Source organism: Nicotiana attenuata, unplaced genomic scaffold (genome assembly GCF_001879085.1).
Source record: "Nicotiana attenuata strain UT unplaced genomic scaffold, NIATTr2, whole genome shotgun sequence".
Classification (NCBI taxonomy): Eukaryota; Viridiplantae; Streptophyta; class Magnoliopsida; order Solanales; family Solanaceae; genus Nicotiana; species Nicotiana attenuata.
Genome location: NW_017670510.1, coordinates 126551 through 142238, shown reverse-complemented (window position 1 = coordinate 142238; position 15688 = coordinate 126551). Strand labels below are relative to the sequence as shown.

The following is a 15688-nucleotide window of genomic DNA, read 5'->3' as shown; positions in this document are numbered from 1 at the left end:
CTTTTTTAACCATTTTCAGTTTTTTTACAGTTAACAAGGTCGGTTAAAACTAAAAATTCCATTTGCTTTTTTCAAAAATTAGACCCCCTCAATTGGAGGGCTTTTTTGAAATTTGAAGAAAACCATTTGTTTAAGTTAAGATTCTTGGTCTGAAAGTACACCAAGTGGGCCATTATGTTGCAGCTTGTGGATAAAGATAGCTTGGTTCGTCCACATCAGTATTAATAGCTCCATTCCAGTTCCAATCAATGGCCTCCTATTTTATTCGGTTCGTTTTTCTTTATTCTTTTTTTTTTTCTCTAGCAGATCGTGAGTATTATTTTATAGTTTTTGGTAAATTTGTGCTTTATTGGTAATTGGGATAGATGTAGATTTTGCCATTTTGCTTTGGTTATATTTATGGGGTGGTTGTCATGCTCCTAAAGAATAGGCTGCTCTTGGGTTTTTGTTGACTGCAAGTTTCTCTTGGCTTTAATTCTCACATCTTACTGTAAGTTGGTCTCTTCTTTCTGGGTCTTGGTCTCTTTAACAGCTTACATTGAAATTTAATTGCATGCATTTCAATTCTACTGACCCTGTCCTGTTTTCACTTTGTTTTGTTGGGGGATTTAGGAAGCATTTGCTTTTGTTGCTCTAGGAAGATCTCTCTGTTAGTACCATTCTTGTAATTACTGAAAATCCAACTGGATATGGTTAACATTTCAAGTGATTTGAGTATCTCTATCAGATTATTTTTCATCTCCTTGAGCTGAGTGTCTATCGGAAACAGCCGGTAGGGGTAAGGTCTGCGTACGCTCTACCCTAGCAGACCCCACTTGTGGGATTTTATTGGATTGTTGTTGTTGTTGTTGTTGGAAGATGCTGTGTGTGTGTGTGTGTTTGGTTTCAAAGGACTATTCTGTTTGAAGGGATTGAAATTTGCATGATTGGGTGCTATCGTTCTCTTAAAAGCTAGGGAAAAATCTAGATTTTAGCAGTTACTATGCTTTCCAGTAGGAGCTTAGGAGGTCTGGTTGCCTTGTAGAAATTAAAACAATGGTGGCCTTTCCTTTCCTTCTCTCGGTTTTCATCCAATATTTAGGAAACCTCGTGTTGTATTCACGATCACTCTTGCATTGAAATGAACCTATCTTCCCTCGGATACGTTGAATTTGTTTCTGTTGTTATTTTTAAATGAAGTTGGCATAGTTTGTTCTCTTTGGGTTGAATGTAATATGGGAGATTAGTATTTCTATGGAGAAATCCTTGGTGTTCCCTGACCAGTAAGTGTGAAGTGCATTTTACTCTTTACTAAATTTCATCTTTGACTTACATCAGTGTTCTTAATGTTTTATCAGAATTGGGGCTTTATGCTGTTTAGTGCGACAACATGTTTTGTAAGCTCCATATATTTTTACGGTGCTTGAATTGCCTTTATCAATCCATTTGTTGGTCCATTGCAGGCTTCTTCTGGGGTTGATGATGATATCTCAAATGAAAAGATCTTGATAAATTTTTCTTCTGATGAAACATGGAGGACCCATTTTTACATCTTGCAAGCTTGAGCTCTTATATAGCCCAGCAATTTGTTCAATTTATTGGTAAGTTCTCTAAAGAACTTATCTTATGCATGCACAAAATTATACAAACCCCGAACATCTATTGTTTTATTTTCTATGTTTATGGCATCCGATGTGATAATGGTTTCTGTTCATGTGATTCTATTGCAGAAGATCTTATCTGCATAGATATCTTTGGGTGGTCGGAAAATTTAGTTGGCTTTGGTGGTCAGCATGTAACCTTCACCAGTAACAGGGGTTACAGATCTGTTCATGAAGCTTCCTCATTTTCTTCAAGAGTGTCCAACCAAGGAACAAGCCTTATAATTGGTGATAGAAGCGCCTCCAATCTCAATGATAGCTTAATTGTAAATTCAAGATTAGAGATTGTGAGAAGTAATCAAAGTTATGGAGGTTTCAGCCTCATTTTTGAAGGGTAATCTTTTCATATGTGTGCCTTTTCTCATCCTCTTCAAGGTCATTACGCAGGAACTCTATGGATTCCTTGATTTTAGAACCAGAATTAGAACTCCAACTTAAGAAATCATCTTATCGTGGTTTTTTTTTATTTATTTATTAACACATATCTCTTTCCACCATTACATAGCCATGACTGTCCTAATTTATTCTGCAGTTGGTTGATCTGGTTGTAGGTTGATGCTTCCAGTATATGGTCTAAGATTTGCTTGGAAACTTATGGTGGCCTCTTGGAGATGTTTTATATCTCATATTCGATGTGCTCTAGTTCGAGTTCAGAGGTTAGTAATCACTCTCTCACTGTTGGTAAAAGTGATACATATTTTAAGCTTGATAAGTATTTTAGATCATTTCGTCCGTTTGACATTCAATCTTTTAGCAGCATACTGTTTTGTTTCTTTTACTTACTCTTCATTAATCTCTTCAGTGTTATATCTCGTGTCCGTAAAACCTTGCATGGATCTTCTGATGACATTGGGTGGATGCAACGAGCTCCTGAAATGGCTCCTGTAGTTGATGGCTCAGCTACATTTAGAGAACTACTACAAGATATTAGGTAAAATGGTGGATCTTCCTAGTCACTTTGGAATATTCTACTTATATATAAGGGACAGTTAAGGAGCTTCGGGTCGTGCTGTGTGTTTGGTGCTGAATAACTTTAATATGATACTAAGCCAACTGGACGCACTTAAATCATCACAAAATGGTTCTATGTTCAGCTGATGAGATTTTTCCGAAAACTGTTGCATGTTTCATTGCACTGAGCTGCTTGTTGTTTCATTGGCCCAACTTAGAACCCCGCGAGTGGTGCTATTGCTCTAAATGTGTAGATTCCTCTAAAACTTTTGCTACTCTGTGTAATGATGAAAGAAGTGATCTGTAGCTTCCTTAAGGTGATAGTCATGATCGTAACTTCCTCAAAGTGATATTCCTACCAACTTGAATGAAATCTACCAAACAACATTGTATGCTTGTCATTTTACTATTTTTCAATTTAGTAGATTAGATATAGCACATCATTAATTTAAAAGGCTATAATTCAGCAGTACAAATTATTGCTCTTTTATTTAATGTTGTTGACAGCTTGTTTGATTATGACTTCTTCATGCAAATATGACAAGTAATATCATCTTGTTTCAACTCTTAAACACTGAGTCGTATTATCTTATAGCTCTTAGCTTTTGCCTTTCCTGAAGGATTCTCTTTGGTAATTACAAATAAAGGAGGGACCAGCATAGACATTTTATTTTGCATTTTCTATTTGGCCTGTTAGTACTTGTGGGTATTACTTTCGTTTTGTATACTTACGAGCTGCTAAGATTGAGTCTCATTTTTCTCTCTCTGATATTTCCCTTCATAAATAAACTGAAAGATTCATATTTTGATTAATATAGCTGAGGGATCAAAGCCATTGCATTTGGAGATATCATCTAACTGTTTGCTTCTTCAGCAAGTGGATTTTGTTATTGCTGAAGGACACGTGAAAACATAAGGAGATTATCTTCACTTCTTTTGAGTGTCTTTAGTCCACGTAATTTTGGAGTTCTATAGGCATCATACAACTATGTTAGCTGGATCTTCTCTAGCTATGAATAAAATTCATATGATTTTGTGACTGTTGTTCAGATGACAGCCTAGTTCAGTCTTTAAATCAATTCGATTCTTTCATTGCAAATGCCTACCTGCCAATTAGCCACACTCTTATTTTTTCTTTTGTCTTCCTTTTCTGTAGGAATGGACAGCACACACTACCGGATTCTTTTGTTTATCTACTAATTCCGGGTTTGATAAATCTCCCGCTTAGTACTACCATAATCAGATTCTAAACATGTCTCAGATTCCATTCTCTTAAGATTTTTTTTTTGATCCGTAACATCATTGTACAGGGTTTTTCAGCAATCACGGTCCCTTATATTTTGTGAGCACTAAGAAGTTCTTTTCAAAGATGGGACTAACTTGCCATATTGCTAAGATTCATAGTGAGGTATCTACTAGTCATAACTCATAGATAAAAGAAATCTCATCTGTTAGTATAGTGAATTTGCTCTCAGGAAGTTCTTTTAATCTTTCTTCAAACTATGAGTCTCTGTTACTGTTGAGTCATTTATCACTAAATGAAGGCATCCGTGGAACAAAATGCATGGGAATTGAAGCAATACATCGAGGAGTTACACTGGGGGTCTGGCAAACGTGTGATGCTGCTTGGTCACAGTAAGGGTGGGGTCGACGCCTCCGCTGCTTTGTCAAAATATTGGCATGAATTAAAGGATAAAGTTGCAGGGCTGGCATTTGTGCAGAGCCCTTATGGTGGGACGCCTGTTGCATCAGATATTCTTCGTGAAGGCCAGATTGCTGACAAGGAAACGCGAAGGATCATGGAGTTTTTAATATGCAAGCTAATTAAGGTAATGCCTTGTTTCACGACTATTTTGGTTGCATTAAAAAATTTCGTTATTGAAATGGCCAACTCTTTTGCATGTTGGAATCCAGAGCCAGTTAAAGGGCTTCCTGTAGCAGTAATGAAGTATGATCGCTTTCAATTTCCCAAACATTGATGCTCTTAGTCTATACCTTAACATTTTGGAGTAATTGCGTGATATTGTCTTATAATGCATACTTATAAGTTTTTCAAAACCAACAGTTTTGTCTTAATTCTTGAGAACATCAAAAGCCGAAAAATAAGCATCATCTGGGAGCATCCTGTTTAGATAATTTAATGATACTTATGCATGCTTTATTCCCAAATTAACTGATCATGCTGGATGCTAGACTTGAAGGGGAGCCTTGGTTTAACTGGTAAAGTTATTGCCATGTGACTATGAGGTCACGGGTTCGAGCCGTGGAAACGGCCTCTTGGAGAAATGCAGGGTAAAGCTACATACATAGACCCTTATGGTCCGGCCCTTCCACGGACCCACGCATAGCGGGAGTTTAGTGCACCGGGCTGGCTTTTTTTTTTATGCTGGATGCTAGATTTCTATTATATACAACCTATAACTACTCAAGTTCATTACTTTCCAATGTTATGCTGGTTTGTACGGTAAAGGACTAGAACATAAGGAAATGGAAGTGAAAATAATTATTAGTCAAAAATACTTGGTTATTAAGAAACTTAATATGTACCTCTGGTGACATTTAAATTCCTCATCCCCAACCCCAAATTTCTATCAATGCCGGATGCTTTACACATTTTAGAAAGCATTTGTGGGATGGCTTTTCAATAGTGCCACGATTAAACAATTTTCCCAATGGTGTGAATATTGTTGATGATTTAAATGGCTTTCAGTATTCTCTTTTCTTGATGTCAACAGTCTAATGACTATTTTACATTTAACCATTGCATACCTGTTTCATGTTTCTCTTTCACAAGTGTTGTTTTGTTTGTTTTATACATGGAAGTTTATGTGGCATAATAATATTATACTCAATATTTTTAACATGCCTTGGTATGTAGCTCCACAAATATGCTTGATACTTTGTTCATTCTTTATTAGGGTGACATACGGGCATTAGAGGATCTCACGTATGAGAAGCGACAGGAGTTCATAAAAAACCACAAGCTTCCTGACGATATTCCTCTCATCTCCTTCCATTCTGAAGCAAGTATAGCACTGAACGTAATAGCAACGATGTCCCATATTGCACATGCTGAACTTCCTTGGCTACCTTTGCCTGGATTTGGTGACAATGACTCAGCCGATGTCAACCAAGCAGGCTGCAAGGTGCCTGTTATAGTTCCTGTTTCTGCTGGACTCGCTCTTTGTGCACTCCACCTGCAATTAAGGTATGGAGAGATGAGTGACGGTTTAGTGACCTGTCGTGATGCTGAAGTGCCCGGTTCAGTGGTGGTAAAACCAGACATGAAGCTTGATCATGCTTGGATGGTATATTCGTCATGGAAAAAGGACCCGAATGAACCGGATGCTAGTGAAATGTGTGAAGCTTTGTTAACTATGCTTGTGGAACTCGGCAAGAACAGAAAGAAGCTTTGTTAACTTTGCATAAGATCTCAGATCAATCCTTTGAACAATCAAGTTCCAAATACTCGTTGGAAATGAAATATCATATGTTTGTTCCAACATGTTCTGATTAATATGCCAGGATATGGTTTTGTTTTAAGCTAGTATTCCCCGAAAAGTATTGGTTGGTCCCTTTTTCACTTTATTTTTCTATTTTGGGTTGCACCTCAGGAGAAAAGTATCTTAAAGAAAGAGGCTTGAAATTTGATATGAAACAAAATGAGGGGTTCAAATTGCAAGTAGCTGGTAATTTATTTATTTATTTATTTTATTTTATGTCAATATATATTTTGGGTCTTCACTAAACATGTCAATATATTAATTCGAGAGTGTTAGTGTCACGGCCCAAATCCCAACCCGGCCGTGATGGCGCCTCTCGTGAAGACAAGGCAAGCCAGACCAATACAGAACACCTCTTTTAAGCAGTAATTTATCATTAAGCAATTATGAAGCATGATTTAATAACAATAAATTCGCGGAAACATAGATAATAATAGAAGAACTATCCCGACACAACCCAAATCGGGGTGTCACAAGTCATGAGCATCTATCAGAAAGTAAATCCACTATATAGTCTAATATATACAAAACCGGAATAACGAACAAGGAAAAGAAAAATGGTGCTGCGAACGCTGGCAGTCACCTCTTTGACTCATATAACCCTGCCTCTGATCAGTCAAAACCCGCTACCGGGTGAATAGATACCTGCATCTGCACGCGAGGTGCAGGGAGTAAAGTGAGTACTCCAACTCAGTGAGTAATAAGAGTAAATAACAACTGAGCAGTAAGAAATCACGTAAAGCACACCATCACACTATATGGAAGCAGGGCAAAAATCCTTTGAGAAAACAATGAAGCGGTGAAATCTTTAAAAATATTTGGCTCAATGTAAAACTCTTTGAAAATGATCTTTTCAACGGTTATTAAATGATTTCAAACAGTTAGTGCCGATAAGCACAAAAACCCGCCCCTCGGGCACAAATACCACGGTATGACACGTAAAAAGACAAGTAAATATGCAAATGAGCACATAAAAGTTCGCCCCTCGGGCAATATCTCAAACAGCACCAGCCCCTCGGGCTCACTCTCATATCACTCTTCATAGTATCATATAGTAACCGCTGCGGCGCACAGCCCGATCCACATCTCGCTGCGGCGTGCAGCCCGATCCATATCTCGCTGCGGCGTGCAGCCCGATCCGCATGGGTACCCGCGCTCACTGTGGGGGTGCAGACTCCAGAGGGGCCCCTTACGGCCCAAGCGCTATATCATCATAAGGCCTGAAAGCCCTCTCACATCACACTCGAGGCCTGGAAGCCTCCTCACATAACACTCGAGGCCTGAAAGCCTCCTCACATATCACTCGAGGCCTGAAAGCCTCTTCACATATCACTCGAGGCCTGAAAGCCTTCTCACATATCACTCGAGGCCTGAAAGTCTCACTCAGTCCAGAAACATCATAAGCCCCTCGGGCATCAATAAAATAGTAGTGCTCAGCCCAAACAACAGTGGAAATATCATTTAAGTCTCAAAGTTCAATTAAAGCGGCTGAGTTTGTAAAACAGTATAATCAACAGGACTGAGTTCAAGTAGTATATCAAAATACTGAGGAAACAGTGATAAAAATTCCCGAAGGGTTCAGATAATTGGCACGAAGCCCAAATATGGCAATCAGCCCAAATCATGATAATAACAAATAAGTTTCAGTCAAATACGCGGTAAAATCATCAATCGGGACGGACCAAGTCACAATCTCCCAACGGTGCTCTACCCCACGCTCGATATCCGGCATGCAAGTCACCTCAATATAGCACTACGGTGTGCAATCCGGGATTTCAAACCCTCAGGATACCATTTACAATCATTACTCACCTCAAACCGGCTAAAACTCTAGCTCACGACGCCTTTGCCCCTCGAATCGGCCTCCACGCGCGTCGAATCTATCCAAAACCAGAGCGAATACGTCATAATATGCTAAGGGAACAATACCCAATCAAAAACAATCGAAAAATATCGAAATTCACGAAATTTGGAAAACCCGAGACCCGGGCCCACTTCTCGAAAAATCAGAAAATTAACATCATCGGATTCCTTATCTCGCCACGAGTCTATACATACCAAAAACTCTCAATTCGGACCACAATTGGCCCCTCAAATTCCAATTTAAAATCTTAAAATCCCAAGCCCTAGTTTCCTTCAATTTAGCTAAATTCTAAAGAATTTCAAGGATAATTCCACAATATAATCGTGTTTTTAACTCATAAAACTTACCTCCAGTCAATCTCCTTCGAATCCCTCTTCAAATGCTCCCAAGTAGCTCCCAAAATGCTCAAAAATGGTGGAAAATGGGTTTGGGTTCGCGGATGAAATGTTATTTTAAGCCCTTCTGCCCAGACCTCATTTCCGCTTCTGCGATACTTTTACCGCTTCTGCGGTACTCTCCCACTTCTGCGGAATTACACTGCTGCGCTCAGGTCCGCTTCTGCGGACGCCGCATATGCGGACAACCATCCGCTTCTGCGGAAGTCCTCCCAAGACCAAGAATCCGCACCTGCGACTCCCTCACCGCATCTGCGGAGCCGCTTCTGCGGCCCTTTCTCCGCAGATGCGGAAATACCAGATATCAGCAAACCAACTATCTCACAAATCCAAAATCCATCCCGATGGCCATCCGAAATCACCCCGAGGCCTCCGCGACCTCAACCAAAAGTGCCAGCCCATCCTAAACATCACCCAAACTCATTCCAATCATCAAAACACCTCAAACAACACCAAAACCATCAAATTACCTCGAATTCAAGCCTAAGTTTCTTCTAAAACTTCCGAAATACACTTTCGATCAAAAACCCGACCAAACGACGTCGGAATGACCTGAAATTTTACACACACATCCCAAATGACATAACGAAGCTACAGCAACTCTCGGAATTCCATTCCGACCCTCGGATCAAAATTTCACCTATCAACCGGAATTCGCCAAATTACTAACTTCGCCAATTCAAGCATAATTCTACACCGGACCTCCAAAATCACTTCCGATCACACTCCTAAGTCACAAATCACCCAACGAAGCTAACCAAATCATAAAAACTCCGATTCGAGCTCATATACAAATAAGTCAACTCTTGGTCAAACCTTTCAAATTCAAAGCTTTCAACTGAAACTGTTCGATCAAATTCATTCCAAATTTTCCTGAAAACCAAAACCAACGGTCTACATCAGTCATAATACATTACACGGGGCAAGTCATGCCCGGGAACTGGCGATCAAGGTGCAAAAGCTCAAAACGACCGGTTGGGTCGTTACATCCTCCCCCACTTAAACACACGTTCATCCTCGAACGTTCCCAGAGTTGTTCTAGAAGCCAACCAATAGCTGAATAACCTTATCAAGCATATACCCGGGGGTGATCCCACGTCACCCTATCTCATATAAGTCCGATAACACATTTTAACTAAAATCACACAATCCAGTCTAGCCCATAAATCATAGAACCACATTTCACTTTCCGAAATCGTACACAAGATAAGAACCTCACATCTATATTCAGAATAAGTCCGAACCGGCTGTAATAACCTATACCTGCAACCTCAGGTGCAATCGTATGATATACCACCTAACTCAAACACTCGAAACGATAACTTCTATTCACAGTAGCTGCACATAACAACCGTATATCGATAGGAAACCTCTTATCCACTAATGTCTCATTCCAACACTTTACATACTGCCAATGATAAAGGAAACACGCAATAAATCATAACCATTTCTCAGGCCAACCATTCATGATGTCACTTCCCTTTTGGCTAATACCACAACAGATTTCCGAGCCGAACCTCGATATTATCCTTCCAACAAGCTGAAATCAAATCCGATTGTATTCATTAATGACCCCAACGATCACCTCGAATCCAACACACCACTCTGGTGACATGACACATCAATACCGGCCTAAGCCACAACTTGTATAATTCGCGCACCAATAAGAAACGGTCTGGATATACTCAATCATAAGAATGGCCCAAACGAAAGAGCTGTACCTCAAGCTCATCAGTACCATCACAACACAAAGTTGAGACCCCGTCTCGCAGCATAGGAATAGAACACATGAATCTACCCCGAAAGGTCACATCTCCACGTAGCCCCGCTACCATGCGCGATCCTATCCAAAACACTGTTACACATGAAACACCTCAAGTCACTATGCTAAAAAATCGACAGCCACGCACAATTTGATGTCTGGAACCAAAGCAAATCATTACACCCACGGTGCAACAAATAACGTATGCCACGCAACCCGAAGGACACAACCGATACGCCGTTCACTAAGCATCGCTCAATTACTCTTCCCGCTCGAATTCCACTAAGAGACCCCAATTGAACTGCACCATATGTGCCTATAACCAACAAATCCTGGCATCTCGCAACACAAAAAGGTAGCTCATAGATCTCCCCCGATCACAGATAAGCTCGACAACGGTCAAATCAATACCTCCCTCATCAATGCCATTCGGAGCCAATCAAGCCGACTCAAGATAGAACACTCACTCACAAGACCCCAATAAGAAAGGCAATCCTTCCCAGCCGTCCGCTAGGTCTTCGAAATATAAAAATCCCCAATAGGATATAATCCGACGAACATCGCCACTCAATCCGCGACATTTCCCAACATAGCCATCCGCGCCATCTTATCGCAACAGTCCAGAATAACACAACACGGAACAACCAATCCACACCTGTTGCGGCCAAATACACACGCAAGTATACGCGGTCGTCAAGTAATAAAGTGACTAAAAGTCGGATGTCGAACCCACGAGGACTTGTGATTAACTGTTAACTAAATTAGACTATCCTAATTATCTAGACAAGAATTAAACCTAGAAGTATTTGATTCTAAACTAATTAAAATAAATAAAAACAAATAATGAACTTTGGACAGAGAAAGAGCAGATTTTTATGATATCAGTGTAATGAAACAATCTAGGGTTATGGGCTATCTAACATTCCTATTGTATTCTTCAATTGAATTGTCTAATTAATTTATCTAGTTTATTGGTTGACAGGGTTAATATTGCTCATAAGAATCTGTCGAGTTCTTACTCGCCTATTCAAGCTAACCTAACGCCTATATGTTTATGGAATTAGAACTAACAAGAACGCATTTATAATTCCTGTAAATCAACCAAGCAAGGCAATTAGGTATATGTCTATCCTAACCGCGAATCCGTTCCCCGATGCCCAGGTTCAAGAACTTGCTCTATTCAATCCTATATGCAATCTAGAATTCCCACTTTCGAGTTCAACTCTAGATTCGTAGATAGTATTCAATTGGTGATCAAGCAATCAAATAATTAAGTGCAAGATTGAACAAATAAACCAATACGATAAATCAAGAAATCAAAATCAATATCCGAATAACAATAGTTATGAAAGAACCACAACCCTAGAACGTGAAGTTTAGCTCCACATAGACATGGTATCAAAACAACAAATCATAAAAAGAAACATAAAAAGACTAAGTTGGTGGAAGAAAAGATGAAACCCGGCCTCCACGGCGGCTCTGTGCTCTTCCTTGGTCAAAAAATTGCTCTCAAAAACGTATACCAAGTAGGGTTGGGCCCAAACAATTATACCTTCTCCAATGTGAAAAAGGACACTTTTCTCGGGCTTAACTAGCGCGGTCGCGCACCTGGACGCGCATCTGGGCGCGCTAGTTGACAAGTGTTCTGTTTCTGGGAACGCTAAAACTAGCGCGACCGCGCTATTGCGCATTTTTCACCCTGTTCCGTTCCGAATTTGGAAAAACGTAAAACATAAAAGTTGTAGTCCTTTGAGTTAGATTTCCAACCATATATTGTGGAGCCAAAATAGAGTTCTGAGCAAAAAGTTATATCTATTTTACTAGACAGTGCACAATATGCCTGCTCGATTCTTCGTTCGCTCTAACTATCATCCGTTGACCCCCAAACGCGATCCCGGCTTGTATCCTTGGGCTTTTACTCAGATTTCAAAGCTCCAAATCACTTGAATTCATTCCATAACATCTATATAGCTCGGAATTACTCCTACAAGGCATAAAACACACAGTTAGTGCAAGACACTAGCGATTAAAGCGAAAACTCAACTAAAGTGCAGTAAATTAGAGTGTAATAAGCGACTAAAATACGTAATTATAGCCTATCATCAACAAACCACACTTAAACGTTGCTCGTCCTCGAGTCAACAAAAATTTACTCTATCTATGAGCACTTAACATATTCGAAGCACAGTACACCAATGATTATGGTTGATAGTAACAATTAAAATCTAGCATATGCAATCATCATACACTTCCCTTTACTTATGTCATTCTTCAAAAATATTCAAACAAAGACAATATGTTCACAACAATCCTAGCCTCAAAAACCGACTCAATGTCACAATGCACTCATGGCTTGAACACCCAACATCCTAGAGAAGTCTAATAATGTTACCTATCCTTCGTAAAACCATGTGCCTCACAACCAAGGCAAGAGAGTAAGTTGAATCCACAAATTCGAATCTCATGATCAAATATATTTTAAGGACTCATATATATCAAAGAAATTATCGCTCACCCTCACAAAAGAAGTCACATGCATGTAATTGGTACCATAGGCTTGCCCATAATGTAAATCTCTACTAATGTAGGCTCACTCGATCTAAAATCAATTAGGACTTTTTCATGGTTGTAATGTGGGCTAAGGGACGGGTAGGATATATTTAGGAATAGTGACTAACCCTCCTAAGCACTTTAACACACCACATAATCAACTTTAAGCGCAAATTCTTCAATCCCAACTTCAATTTCACAACTAAAATCACTCCCAACAATGTTCCCTCTTTCTTTAAGCACTACATTAATTCATACCCACTAGCAGGAACAAGACAACAATGTATTCATCTCTATATTTTTTTTTCCTTCAGATTATTCTTTTTTTTTTCAATTTCTGCTAATGGTGTATTATTTTACAAAACAAGTGCACCTTTCTTCCTTTTATTGGTTCCACTCAAAAGCCACCCCACACTTAGTTCCTTCTTACTTCTTTTAGCGCTCATCTCACAATTAAAGTGCTTTAAGAGGAAAAGGGATCAAAACAATGTCAATTAAGAATAAAAAGGGTATAGGCTTGTAATGTGGGTGCCAAATAAAAGTCTATAGGCTCAAAAGGGTTAATTAGGGATAAATTTTATTTGTGATAAGTAATAAAGCTCAAAAAAGATCAAAGAAAGCCTAAAATCACTTTTCAAACCGAACATCACCTAAAATTTCGCTTCAACTCACATACCGGGCAAGTTCTAGACACAAGTACAATACATAGACTATACAAAAACCTCACCACACATGGCACATGACTCACTAAGAACGGTCTCATTCCGACTCTCAAACAAATGCAAGTATTCACGGAGCCACGAGATATTAAGCATGAAGCACAAAGTGAACATAAGTCAAGAAAACGAGACATAGGCATCACAAGACATGCTATCCAACTAAGCAAGGCATCATCAATAATTTCAAATCATAGGGAAGATACTACACATGCCAAAGCCTAAATATGCTACTATCAAACAAGTCAAGGGCGCCTAGGTTCATCATTCTTCCTCCATTTATTCCCTAAATTCTAATCTACTCTAAAAATAAAAAAAAAAAATACTACTACCCGGTTCAAACTACATCCCATGGAAAAGAACCGAGGCACAAAGAAAAACCACGGGGGATTATTACTACCTAAAGAAAGCTAAAAGACATATTTTTGTGTGTGTTTTTTTTTTGTTTAGACTTTAATCCCTCAAGAAAGCTGTCTAGGAGATCCATCGTCGGGAAATGTCCAAATTTTTCGATTTTTTTTTTTCCGTTTTTTATTTATTTATTTATTTTTGTTTTTTTAAAAAAAAAATTACTACACTAAGAACGAGTACTATAACTAAGCTAACATAGCACAGAAAATCACTCAGACAATCTCCTCACCCCACACTTAAAATTGTGCAATGTCCTCAATGCACAAATAAAGCTGAAATAACAAGAGGGTAAAAGAAACTCCCTGGTAGGCCAAAGGCCGAAGAATTAGCAGCTCACGGGATACTCAGACTTCTCCCAGGTATGATCCCTTGTGTGGGTACCTCACACTTAGTTTCAACCACCTGCTCGCTTTAGCACATGCCTATTGGCTTTGACTCCATGCTCCTACTCCTACAAAACACAAAATAATACTACAAAAAAAAAAATTAACACAATAAAATAAACAAAAGGAAAAAAAATAGAATTGGGTTGCCTCCCAACAAGCGCTTGATTTAACGTCGCAGCACGACGCCAACACTTTCATCACTTTTCCTTCCACTTTGAGGATATAAATTGCGCCCCCAATTTTGCATCAAATTTTCTGTCACGTTCATGGGGCGGTGGTGTAAAAATAAAGAACCCAAGTAGTAGGTATCGCATCTTGCACTTCTTGGCCTTTAAGTGAGGAATGTCGTTTTGTCTCCTTGGTGTGGCAAATTTCAGAATATAAACACTTTGTTCCTCATCTATTGACTCCTCCATATGCTCGAATGGATCAATTTCCATGTCACCAACCAAACATAATGTTGAAAAGTGTTTAGAATGAGGTCCAATACGCTCCAACTCCAAAATTGCATTATTTTTGACATCCTCAATTTTGAGCTCTTCGTCAACCTTGGCATCATTAATAATATTTTGGTCGAATAGTTGGAATTCCTCTTTCCGCTCCACAAGCTGGCCAGTATCCACAAAAATTGGTTGTAGGGCATCAGACGCCTCAACCTTTTTATTCAATTGAGCATGCAAGTCATGGATATCTGAGCCAAATTGGTCTATCTCTTGCCTGAGCTCAGTTCTTGCTTCTATTAGTTGTTCTGTCATATTTAAAAGACCATCACGGAGAAAATCATGAGATTTTATAAGTTGAGCTTGTTCCTCTAGCCAAGATTGGCTCACTATATCTGCTTCTTCAAAATTATTTTCTGGTGGGAACTCGCTCTCTTCAGCCACTTCCTCCGCCTCGGCCTTCATTCTCATGATTGCTGCACTAATTCTTTGTGCAGCCTTTCAATTTTCATCTTGTAGCTCGACTACTTGCCTCATCATGTCCATAATATGAGCCATGCTTTCCATATCCTCCACTTCCTTGCTCCTATCAAACTCATAAATATTATTAGAAATATTATAATAAGAACTCTGAGAAGGATAATAAGAATTAGGACAACCATCCCAATGGCCACCTTGACCACCACACATATTACAAAAATTCCACACATCAAATTGAGATGCACAATTTTTCCACAAGTGTGGTCCTCCACAATATAGACAAGGATCACTATAATAAGAATAATCAATATTTGACCAATTCTCATTCCAAGATGCCATGTCAACAAAGATAATAAAATATTAAACTAAGTTAAAAATAAAAAAATAAAAACTTGAATAGGCAAAAAGTAAAAATCCAATCTAGTAGAATAGTTAATTTCTAAGTCCCCGGCAACGGCGCCAAAAACTTGTTGCGGCCAAACGCACACGCAAGTATACGCGGTCGTCAAGTAATAAAGTGACTAAAAGTCGGATGTCGAACCCACGAGGACTTGTGATTAACTGTTAACTAAATTAGACTATCCTAATTA

At 39.1% G+C, this 15688-nt stretch overlaps 1 protein-coding gene across 4 annotated transcripts; it reads left to right on the top strand.

Annotated features, from left to right (window-relative positions):
• Positions 1 to 154: 154 nt before the first annotated feature.
• LOC109240395 lies at positions 155 to 6273 on the top strand. 4 transcript variants are annotated; one of them, XM_019407023.1, is made up of 9 exons: positions 155 to 268; positions 1443 to 1580; positions 1710 to 1974; positions 2192 to 2296; positions 2443 to 2571; positions 3748 to 3797; positions 3902 to 3999; positions 4136 to 4420; positions 5510 to 6273. In XM_019407023.1, exons 2-9 carry the CDS (start codon positions 1511 to 1513, stop codon positions 6008 to 6010), a joined length of 1503 nt encoding a protein of 500 aa, XP_019262568.1. In that variant the 5' UTR covers positions 155 to 268; positions 1443 to 1510; the 3' UTR covers positions 6011 to 6273. The 4 variants fall into 4 exon arrangements, with proteins under 4 accessions (XP_019262568.1, XP_019262569.1, XP_019262570.1 ...); XM_019407024.1 differs by lacking the exon at positions 155 to 268 and adding an exon at positions 275 to 490 and having other exon boundaries at positions 1713 to 1974; XM_019407025.1 differs by lacking the exon at positions 155 to 268 and adding an exon at positions 275 to 490 and having other exon boundaries at positions 4169 to 4420.
• The last annotated feature ends 9415 nt before the right edge of the window (positions 6274 to 15688 follow it).